This window comes from Vanessa tameamea, chromosome 11, assembly GCF_037043105.1.
Source record: "Vanessa tameamea isolate UH-Manoa-2023 chromosome 11, ilVanTame1 primary haplotype, whole genome shotgun sequence".
Taxonomy (NCBI): domain Eukaryota; kingdom Metazoa; phylum Arthropoda; class Insecta; order Lepidoptera; family Nymphalidae; genus Vanessa; species Vanessa tameamea.
In genome coordinates, this window is record NC_087319.1 from 11017501 (window position 1) to 11030213 (window position 12713).

The following is a 12713-nucleotide window of genomic DNA, read 5'->3' on the forward strand; positions in this document are numbered from 1 at the left end:
ATATTGCTAAAATTGTTGCTTAAATTTTTTTTTTTTTCGTTGATATATCTTTCCATTTAATGATATACCTTTTTAATATCACGTACCAGTTAAGTACAACTTCAATATTTAAGTCTTATCAGCAGACTATAATCAATACTCGATCACATCATAAAATCTTGAAAGTGTACTCATGGTGATACGCTATTAAATGCTAAATCGAGTTCGAGTTTTGTTTTTACGCAATAACTTCAAAGATGTAGAATTTTAATTGATAAAACTATTTATATCTTAACAATTTTATTTTAAAAACATTTTATCAATGAATATATATAAATGCATTCTTCAAAGAGGTTCATTGAAAGTAACCTTGGCGTTAAAGTTGACAAAATAAACCATGGATGAAAGAATTGGCACGTTGCCACGAATGGGGCATTGTGCGTCTGTGCTCACACTGTCAGTATATGGAACACCTATCATGGCCACGAGTATATTTTTAAATGGGCAATGGGCGTCTGCACACATTTGTATACAGTCTACACTACCGCTGCATACAAAGAAAAAATACTAAATTTTGGTACTTAATAATTCTAGAGTAACTGAAAATTGCTTTATAAACACGTTTGGTTTGACTATATTTTAATATGAGATGGAGTACTGGTGAATTATTGATACGATGATAGGATAAGTTCTCATTTAACACTTTAATTAATTATATAACTTAAACTAATAGACTTAGTCTAAATTATTTCTTAACAACACAAGTTATATGCTATATTTTATTTATAAAAGATTCTAATTGGAAATCTCAATATTTGCAAATCAAATTGAACGAAAAATAATATCTAATCCAAGCGAGTAAAACCGCGGGGCGCTGCAAATAAATACTAAAACGGTTTCTAAAGTACATAGTTAAGTTCAATATAATGATAATATGTCTGGATACGTGCCAATATTTCACGTAACACACTTATGGCGAGATGCCTTATAATTTGAACCACGACATTCCTAATTATATTCCAATGTCTAGTTCAGATGAAAGTAAAACGATAAAAAATATCGACCGAGATCCGCTCACCGAGAAATAAACAACATTCAACGATTGCTACACGCTCTTGATACTCTATAAAAGAAACACTGTTTTATACACGCTGAGTTATTTAAACTATGTTTAGATATCCACCTTGAAAGTACGAATTAATTTATTAATTCGCTTCAGCCTCTTAACATACATAAATATTTGTATCTATATATAGACAAAGACAAAATCAATTTAGTAACTTTTTCTCTGCTTTTTGTCTAGCGTAAAACAACATTTCCAAACATACAAATTAATTTAGGTTTTTTATTGAAAATAGAGGTTCAATAAATTCAACATTTCGACAACTGAGCGAGCACTAGTAAAAAGCTAAGAGTCTTAAATGTAAACATTTCTTAGCGGAAGCTTAGTTAAAATCTGACTTGATCCACTTTCAGACGAAAAGGAACAGCATCGACTAATCGCCCTTAATAACCCTTTAGATTTATTTACTTCTCTATTTAAATTTTTTTTTTTTTTGACAACTACAACTCAAGGTATAAAGCCAAGGTCGGATGTTAGTCACTGAGAACTTTCAAGTCTACATTCTTTATAAGACATACATAATAACCGTAATGGTACTCACATTCCAGCCAACAGCTTCAACGTAAAATTCTACTTTCTCCGGGTCTTCAGGCTCCGAGTCTGTGTCGAGTAAAGTTTCATTGCCGCTGTCCGAGTCACGTGTCACACTTCGATTCTCAGATACTTCTGTGACGACTTTCTCTCCGTCTTGCTCTTCAACTTCTTTCAATGGAGCTAAAGGTGTAGATTCTTCGAGTGCTGCTTTTTGCGTCGCTTGCTTAAGGATTGAACCAAATTTTTCGAAGAAACTATCGTCCACTTCTTGTATTCTGAAATCAAAGGACATTTTTATTGAAGAACTTAGACATATTAAGGCAGAAACAATTTAAAACTGCTTCAAATACTTTTTTTTTGTTAATTATTTTAGTATAAACCTAATATTCAGGTGTACTATCTTTATGAAGACTAAAAACTTGCTGCAATTATTTGTTCGATCAAGCAAAACTGACTTATATTTTAATTATGATACTAATATACATATCTGTAATTATTGTATCATATCACAACAATATTTTATTTTATCATATCTACTAAATGTTAATTCCACAAGAAATATCTGAGATCCGAATCCGAAAGAGTGATTTCTGCAGAGGTATTTCCGCTAGTGTGCAAAAGTGATCACTATTTATTGTGCGTCATGTTTTAACTAAATAAACTATGATAATATTTCTATATTTATATCGTCTGCTATACAACAGACACCTATCCGCATGAAAGTATTTATGACAGGACCTGCTGAGTTCACCAATCAGTTGAGTCCAATTCGTCGACTACATAAAAAAAACTTCATAAAAATGAAATATTATATGCATGTAAAATGGCCATGAATTAATATGGTAAATCCTTGATGTAAATAATTTCAACTAGTATCTTTATTACTTATAACAAATTCAAAACTTAATGTAAACAAACAAAGCAATATTTCATTTAGTTTGGATATTATTTTAATATAGCTATATTCAAACAAAAAAAAATTGCAATAAGAATACTAATTACTGCATTATTATATTTCAATCAATACATGACTTATGCTACTGAATATTAACTACGATCAAACAGTTGAATCATAAATCGTAAGTGTCTATATTAAGTGGATACTTGTGGTATAATAGTTATGCACACATCTTATTATTTATATAAACTTCAAACATGAGATTCAATCAAAAAGGAATTATAATCAAAAACAATTTCGCATATATATTTTATTGAATTTGTATACATTTGATGTACATAAAGTTGATTTTTACAGAAAAAATAATATTATTTAGGACATTTTTTATATATCAGACAAAGACTTATAAATATTAATATATAATCATTTTAGATACACAGATTTTTGTTATGACTGCAAAATATTGGATTCAACCGTTTAAATGCAATTTATATTACAACTAGTATATATTTAGTACATTATGTACTAAAATGCTTATAAAACAGATCTTAATAAAACTATTCTAAAATCACATTTCCTGGAAGACTGGAATGATATTGTCTTATATTTATTAAATTAAAATTTTATATGTTAATTTTTGTCATTATATAATAATATAACTTATTTTTAAATATAAATTAAAATTTGTTTACGCTTAAAAAAAATTATGACTGTAGGAACAATTTTAGCAAAAAATAGTACCACATTTTGGGGGGACTAATTCAAAGTCAAAAAGAGTGATGATAAAACTTCCTCTATTTGTCCAAAGCTGAAAACAGAGTATATTTTATGTCTGTGTATTCTTCGACACCATGTTTGCTGCCCTCTCTGCCTATTCCCGACTCCTTAATACCTCCAAAAGCAGGCTCAGCAGCGGACAATATTCCATCGTTGATAGCGACCATACCAAAATCTAACTGACGAGACATTCTGAATGCTTGACCGAGATCTTTTGTGAACACATAAGACCCAAGGCCGCTTCTAGTGCTATTGGCAATTGCGACCACCTCTTGCTCCGTTTCAAACTTATGGCATACTGCTACTGGGCCAAAAATTTCTTCTGCATATATTTTCATCTCTGGCTTAACATCAGTTAGGATAGTGGACTCATAAAATTTACTTCCTATTTCAACTGCAGGTTTACCACCAATAAGTGCCTTAGCACCTTTTGACAGTGCATCGTCTACTAGTCCCGTTACCTTTTTAGCTTGTTCTGTGTTAATTAAAGGTCCACAAGTCACACCTTCTTTGGTACCAGGACCCATTATACACCCTTTGGCAATTCTTTTCTTAAAAGCCTGCACAAATGTATCAAAAACATCTTTGTGTATTAAAAATCGATTGGCACCGACACATGCTTGTCCATTATTTCTAAATTTAGCAAGCATAGCATGTTCTGCTGCATGTTCAATGTCAGCACTGGGGAAAACGATAAATGGGGCATTGCCACCTAGCTCGAGGCTAACTCTCTTGATTCCTTTAGATGCCATTCCATATAGTATTTTACCAACATGCGTTGAACCAGTAAAAGATATGCATCCCACATTAGGATCCTCGCACAGAACTTTTCCTATAGCAGGAGCATTTTTTCTACTTGACGTAACAACGTTGATAACACCTTTGGGTACTCCAGCTTCCTCTGCTAATTGAGCCGCAGCTAGAGCTGTCAAGGGTGTGTCCTCAGCTGGTTTAATAACACATGTACATCCTGCTGCCATTAAAGCACCAACCTTTCGAGTGATCATTGCAAACGGAAAGTTCCATGGTGTTATAACCGACACTACACCTAATGGCTGCCTTGTCAACATTATTGTCTTATTAGGCCAAGGGCTTGGAATAACTTCACCGTTAATGTGACGGGCAGTATCTGCAAACCATTCTAGAAATGAATTGCCATAAACTATTTCTCCTTTAGATTCAGCTAATGGCTTTCCTGATTCAGCAGTTATAATTTGTGCAAGGTGATCTGTATTTTTGGCACACATATCATACCATTTTCTTAATATATAAGATCTTTCTTTTGCAGTTGTATCTTTCCAAGTTTTAAAAGCGCTTGAAGCAGCATCAACAGCTGCTTTAGCATCTGCAGCTTCCATATCAGGAACCTCGGTAATAACTTTGTCATCCGCCGGATTAATTACAGGAAATACTGCTTTGCTGCCGGCACTCACCCATTGTCCATTAATGTAAGCATTTTTATTTAATAAATGTAAGCGACGACTTCCGTTCAAAAATAAACTCGGCTTATTCAATAAACTAACAACACAAGAAGAAATCATTTTAAATGATATTCAATAAACTCTAGAACTCCGCAAAAGTTCTTATCAATATAGTGTTTATTTAACACAATCACCAATGTCACTTGATAAGATTTATAACTCAAATTACATCTCAAAAACTACTGATTTTAGATGTAGAATATAGTAGAATCTGAATCTGAATATAGATTTTTTAGAAATTGACAGCCGGAGAATTTTGACAAATCATAACACAGTCGAATGAATTTAACGATGCGTTCAGTGTAACATATGTAACACAGATAACACCCACAACGACGTTTCGATAAGCATTATATAGCAACCTGACAACGCAATAAAACGCAGACATTATTTGGTTATAAATGTAGATCAATATAGAGATATTAAATAGATATTTATTTATATGCATTTTAGCATGTAAAAACAATAATTATTGTACATGTTTGTGCGACTGAAAATTCTGTTGTCTTCTGACTGACATTTTCTCAACTTTACAAATTGAATGGAACTAAAAATAGGTATTTATTATTTTATTGTAATACTATAACTATTAATAAACATAATTGAGGTAATTGTAGCAAGCCAATCATGTAATGTCATTTATTCATGCAATTTGGTTAAAATTTAATTAATAATTATGTCAATTCAAATTTCAAATACAGAATTCGCTACTTTCAGATTTATTTATATTTTATGTATGTTTTATGTATACTCATAGCTTATTTTTACGTTTGAAAATATATCGAGAGTATTAATAACAAAGATTAAACACGTTCAGTCTGAATTATCACTGATTAATGTTACTTATATTTAATTTTATGTGAGTTTTCATTGAAAAGTGTTTATCAACTTGTACAAATATACACTCATTTCACATGGCAAGCTACAGCGCAGACTAAAGAAAAGGAATGATACGCTGCTACGAACTTGTGTTTCGTAATAATCGCTTTGAACATTATTTTGTTAAATTTTAAAACGACATTGATAATTACTTTAATAGTTAGATAAAAAAATGTGAGTATACCTTTCAACAAAAGGCTTGTAATTTTCAATCAAAAATAAATATTTATACTGATACGAGAACTTCGAATATAGTTTTGCGTGGCGCGGAATAAAACATATCATCCATCAAACTCAAAAGCTAGTTTTGAAAAAAGATTTTCGACCTGATTAAGTCATTACACGCTTAATACGTAAAAATAAAAGTAGGTAGGTACGTACCGGCTATCGTGCACTTTTTCTTCTACCGATTTTTGTTGTTGCAATTTTTCATAAAAACCTTTCCACATTGATTCTTCATCCATCTTGCTTATTTATTTACACTAAACTTTTCTATAAATACTGTTTCATTCACAAAACTTCAGCACGACCGACCTTATAGAAACTTTATATAGCCATAACAATATTCCGCTCTATCTGAATCACCAAAACGAACGAGTCATAATAATCTCAAAAGAAAATGACGTAAACACATACAGTTAACTTGAGGTTATAAGATTGAATAACCACGCAAAGGGAATAACTTTATTTCACTCCGTTCAACATCACAGACTCCGAAACTATTTACTTTCTAAATAACAAATAATATATAACAAATCCAAAAAACAATTAATGCTATTTATCTGTGCACATGATATGAGAGATTTCTTCTTAACTTTATGATTATAAACACGCGTCTTATTTGTTTTGTTTGATTCAAGTAGGCGTATAAAATAAAAGTGACGTAATCCAAGGCGAGGAAGTCGGAGTCACCGTCCAATGCTCAGTGCCGGTGCGCCATGCGGCAACAAAATGATCTACATTAACGCACGGACTATTATAACGACACATAATCAGTAAGGAAATATAGTTAGATTATGAAATTTGCATGGTTTTTTTTTTTAAATAGTTACGTACATACGTGACTAATAAAATAACTATGTTACTTATCTCAAGACAAATATGTAGGAACTGCACTTTTGTATACCTACCAGATTAATTAACACCATCAATCTGTCATCAACAAGTCTGTATATAATGTTTTGTAATTACTTCGTTGTTTTAAATTTATTTTTTTATGACATAACCAAAGTAAAGATAAACTTTAACCCGCCTAAAGTACCCTACAGAGATCAGGTACTAATTATTTTCTAATAATTTATTTAGTGGTGCATAAAATGTATGATAAATATATTTACAGATATTTTGTAGTTACCAATGTAGTTTATACCTACCTTAATCATCAGGCATAAACGATATTCCTAACGAAACTCGCTGCTATTTTTTTTTAAATGTTTAAATTCCTGCTTCAAATTAATGGAAGTGTGATAAATAATTATGTTAAAATGTATAAAAATACATAATTATTTATTTGATGTTACGTTTTTCTGACACAAAATGCAAGGTATGAGGACAACTTGACAGACAAGGCCGTGCCGAGCATTATTTTGATTGTTATCATCTTTTGTTCAGATTATAATTATTATTACTTGTAATTAAATAAATTACTTTAGTCTCAATACAAAAACAACACTACGCTAATTACCAAATGAATTCAGAAATATATTTTAAATCAATTTTAAGAAATAAATATTAAGATGGTAATTAAACATGTATTCCATATACCGTATAAATAATTTGATAAAATAATATGAAACTATAGGAAACCTAGAGGTACCAAGTGGGCACCACTGCCATATATATTGACCATTCCTTACATACGCCACCAACTTGGGAACTAAGATGTCATGATACCCTAGCTTACTCATCGTTAAAATCGGAACAATACAATTAAAAATTGCTGTTTAGCCTGTTTATAACGTGTGATAAATGATTGTTTGTTTTAGCCCTAATAGTTAATATTATTTGCATATTGGTCTACCACCTAGCCACGCGCTTGTAATGTAAAGGATAATGTAACAACTGCCAGTTGAGCTTCTATCTTAATTTTTTTTTTCATTGTTATTTAGAATATTAGGGTGCAATATTGCTGTGAGTATAAAATTTTGTTGATACATTTTTGTTTTGTTGATACATCAACCACACATTCATTCAATCTTAAAAATAGCGATGTTTTTTTTTTTTAATTACTCATCAAGTCGCCTGAATAGAACAAAGAATTCGACCAAAGTGAGGCCATTTAAAGCAATTTAGTATTTTGGGCAGTTTACTTCGACGCGGAGGCACCGAATAAGTACTGTTTTTTTTTTGTATACATTGTGTTTATGAAAGTTTTTTTATTGTATCTGTATTTATCTTAATAGACTTTTTGTCATAATTTGTCATATAAACCTGTACGAGCAAGCGCGTACAATTAAGTACTTAGGTTGCATTTTCGTTGTGACCTAATTACTTCACTTTTATAATTTACGCTTATATTTTATAAATCAGTTCGCCATCGGTCATCAAAAGTACTGCGCGTAACTCACCATTCGCATTCCGCCATTTAATTCATTACAGACTAAGTTCTTTTATAAATATATATCTTACAGTTTTATATAATAATTTTATTTCTACACATACGTACGGACAACCCGTACAAAATCTATTATGATAATATCCCAAATTAGATGTTTTGACCCACAGAAGTAATATCAATATAAAATGATGTCATTAGTAGTTGGTAAAAGGTACCTGCTTCTTGCAGACTAATGACTACAATTTTTCACAAAAATTTGTTAATCTTCAGTCTTAATAATAGTGTATCGAGATCTCTTAGAAGCATATTCCTGTATGATCATAAAGTTCTATTATAAATTACCGTCAGTACAATATGTCAAACACTAAAAAGTGTGGTGTTTGACATTGTATTATACTATAGTATTTTTTTCAGTTTCAATTGTTGATTACTAAATTTAATAAATATCGTGGAAACTAAAGAAAATAGTTTCCTATTAAATAAGTAAAAAAGTAATAAAATTGTCTCTGTATAAATCTCATTGTCTTAGATTAGTTTATTTTGTTTAATTTCCATAGTATTGAAATTTGAATTGAAGGCTCTGTATGAGTAATGCTGGAGGACTCGGTAATAATAAATATATTACACAGAGTAATTAGTTGTTAAACAAAGCAATAACTTTATAGTTATAGTAAAACAAATATATTACGGCGTTTACAATGAGACACATTTTTCTAAATCTAAGAAAGTCGCAGAAGTATCTATTGATATTTTATCGGTATTTATAGAGCTAAAAATGACATTTTGGGTAGGTCTAATAGATAACGTTAAATCTAAACGATTCATCATCAGCAGCCCATACTTGTCCACTGCTGGACATAGGCCTCTCCAATTGCACGCCACTGTGATCTATCTTTGCCTACTCGCATCATAACAATCCTTAATTCAATATTTAAAATAATGCTTTCTCAGTGTCTCGAAATTTCGAGCATTTATGTAAAAGGTATCTGTATCAATTTAAAAATACAATATATTATTATTTAAATATTTTAACGATAAACTAAATTAAACTACGCAAGCTCAGGAAATGTTTTTTACGAAACGTATTATATATACTTAGAGCTACAGTATGTAAAGTTTAGAATATGCATTGGCGATTGATTTTATTATTTTTAGACATTAGACAACTACATAAGCATTATATTTTTTTAATAAAATAGATACTATATAAATGTTTCTATTTAAGATTGCATATTTTACATGTATCTTCAAAAACTACGTGACCCTGAAACGAAGTTAACTAATAGGAAACGTTACAACACCAGCTAAGTTGACCTTGATGTTACATATTGAAACGAACGCCATGTCTGATACGCCTTACTTTTTTTACTCGTTTTTTATTCTGGGAACGTATCTTAAAATATACAGCCGTAAAATTATCTTTAAAGATGAATGATTTAAAGTAGAACACTGTTTTCTATATATCTTAATAATGCATGTTTTTATAATTATATTGATAAATATCATGTATAAATATTAATAATCTTATAGGTATGCATAAACCATATTAGTCTAGACTGATCTGGTTGATACAGGTAGCATTTAGTCCGATGTATACCTATAACATAACATAACATAATCAGCCTGTAAATTTCCCACTGCTGGGCTAAGGCCTCCTCTCCCGTTGAGGAGAAGGTATGGAGCATATTCCACCACGCTGCTCCAGTGCGGGTTGGTGGATACACATGTGGCAGCATTTCGTTGAAATTCGACACATGTCGGTTTCCTCACGATGTTTTCCTTCACCGCCGAGAACGAGATGAATTATAAACACAAATTAAGCACATGAAAATTCAGCGGCGCTAGCCTGCGTTTGAACCCGCGAAGATCGGTTAAGATTTCTGATTTCACGCATTCTAACCACTGGGCCATCTCGGCTCTCTTATCTTAACAAGTTGTTGTATAAATCATCAATGACCACACAACGATGAAAACAATTTCGTATCAGGGACTCCGTTAGTACTAGCGAGGAACTGATGAAATTTGTCTCAGGATGAAAATAGACCACGTGTCTGTTTTTCTATGTATTCATGTTTTTTTTAATGTTTTATGTGTGTTTTATGTTATGAATAGTTTATGATTTTACATTTATTTAGTATATGTACATATTATTTATGCTTTATCATTTAACTTATTCATAATTTTGTCCAATTTTCCTCAAGAATCACCTTTTTATTACACGAGTGAAGTGTAAGTAATATAAATAGCTTATAAGGTATTTAATGCATGTTATTTGTATAAATAAAACTCGTTATGTGTGGGTTTCTTTTGTTTACTAATAAAATACTTTTCTTATTCCTTTTAATATCGATAAGTAAGAGAATTCCGATAAACAATTTTGGTAAATTGTTTTACAGCGTTTTATGATTTTACCATACCAACATATAACATTAACGTTGCTGTAGATTATACAAATACTATGAAACAAGAATGAACGAATGAATGAAAACAATAAATAGGGATTTCAATTGTTAATTTAAATAGACAATTGCATAAATGGACAAAGCCTAATGCTAACAAGTGATTATCTCGTTAAAGATCAACTTAGACCGACATATAAATACGGCGACACATGAAAAAGTTCAGAATGCATTAGGAGTGTCATTGACACTACACGTAGGCGCTCTTGATACGGTTATAAATTGATAACTAAAATCCTATTGTAGGTGTGGGTGGTGAAAACAAAAAATAAATCTAGGTATAACTAACTTGTTATAAACATGATTTTATTGTTAATAATATCATTTATTTTTATTTTATGATAAGAATAATAAGACTGTTTATAGACATCTAATTAATAAAAGTTTTAATTGTCTATGGGATTACCTGAATGGGTTTTTGATATGATAATAACTATATTTAACTATATATTGACAGTTGGCTGTGTGAGTAGAGTCTATGCCGGATGGCCTTAAAGTAAAAATAAATTAAGATTTAAACAAGACGAGAGACAGTGTGGTATAATATAATAATACAAACATTAGTAAGAGTTAAAAATAAAATATGAACAATACATCTACAAGACAAGTTAATCCTTTTCTGACACGCAGTGCAAACAAGATTGCAATTATCTCTTAATCAGAAAGTAAACATAGGTGTTGTCACTTCTTTAAAACTAAACGCATTTTTAACAATGAAATATGTCAAAAATGGTCTGTGTTCAATTTATTCAGCCCACTCATTCGATTTCCTTATTTTTACTTTATAAAAAAATGTATACCTTCTAAAAACACTGACCAATTTTAATTTTTCAGAATTTATTTTTTTATTTAAGTAAAGTTAAGTATGTAAAAAATTGTCTTATGTATCTGAAGTCTGATCACAGGCCACGTACGGTTTGATGAACACGTTTTAAACACGAGACAAAGTTAAAAACACGGTAATTCTTATTCAGCTTTTACTTGGTTATTTCATTAAAGACACTATTGAAACCCGAATAGATAGTAATTATTAATGAAACTTTATCATTCGTAAGGTCATATACATGAGCAATAAAATTGACGAATTTCGACCACACGAGATAAAGATACAATAATATTATAACCAATTATCGTTCAGTATTTAAATTAAGATGACGTACGTTTACTTATAAATTATAACGGTATTCTTACTTGCGTTGACTAATAATTTCCTTTTCTTGTAACTTTTTGTACACAAATCCCCATGGATCATCACGAATTTTTTGTTCCATTTTTAAAATTCACTCACACCAATACTTCACTTATGTATAATAATGATTTTATAGAACTAAAATATTTTTATCTGCCCCGTTTGTTGCTCGTTAGTAATAAAATTAACATACTCCGTGCAAATTTTCAGGCTTCACGTATCGCGAACGCGGAGTGCCAATGACTGGTTTGTGGCTAACGACACAGCCGACTCAGAGCTTTGTTTGTTGAGGTTTATTACCTACTCCAGTTTTTAGAGACCCAAGGCTGTCACTACTCAGTAGGAAAACCAACCATTGTTATAACAGTACAATCCACGGGAATATTGCCTTTACGCAATTAATGATTTGTTTTTAAAAAAAAAAGTAGTTTCTGTTTTGCTTTGGCATTTATTGTTTTACATATTTTGAATATCGAATGTATACTTAAAAACAGAATTAAATGATAAAAATTCTTATTAAGTGTTAAATCAAGTGAGAATATAAAAAGTATTTGAGTTTTTTAATTTCGTGCACAAAATACATATAAACAGATTCGTGTCCGATTATTTTTTTAATTAACTTGATTTGACTAATAGTCTAAATAAAATAACTTTTTTAGAATTGTTCATTGGAATAGCCTTGTGTTATTAGTGTATCTATATCATACAAGTAAAAGATTCGTTACGCGGTGTGCCTAAATCAAATTGCTAGTTTTGAATTTTTGTTTCAATATATTTATTTACAATATTTATTAATATATACTAACATAATATAGTTTAATTTATACAAGAAAATAA

The 12713-nt window shown here is 30.5% G+C and overlaps 2 protein-coding genes across 7 annotated transcripts in view; both read right to left on the bottom strand.

Moving 5' to 3' along the window:
- The window catches only part of Stac (staccato), a 50250-nt gene that overhangs the window by 17079 nt on the left and 20458 nt on the right, over positions 1 to 12713 (bottom strand). For 4 of the 6 annotated variants that reach the window (XM_064216312.1, XM_026634066.2, XM_026634064.2 and 1 more), the window contains exon 3: positions 1644 to 1911. In XM_064216312.1, the coding sequence (XP_064072382.1) occupies positions 1644 to 1911 (268 nt within the window). Of the gene's footprint in view, positions 1 to 1643; positions 1912 to 6052; positions 6581 to 11878; positions 12149 to 12713 lie in introns of those variants that run through there. The other 2 variants (XM_026634068.2, XM_026634067.2) reach the window with 2 other exon arrangements.
- On the bottom strand, positions 3310 to 4978 carry LOC113396211 (succinate semialdehyde dehydrogenase). Its single transcript, XM_026634071.2, has one exon. It carries the CDS (start codon positions 4850 to 4852, stop codon positions 3329 to 3331), a length of 1524 nt encoding a protein of 507 aa, XP_026489856.2. The 5' UTR covers positions 4853 to 4978; the 3' UTR covers positions 3310 to 3328.

Bases quoted from the DNA above. Each gene is read 5' to 3' on its own strand.
- LOC113396211 (XM_026634071.2), bottom strand. From the start codon at position 4,852: ATGATTTCTTCTTGTGTTGTTAGTTTATTGAATAAGCCGAGTTTATTT.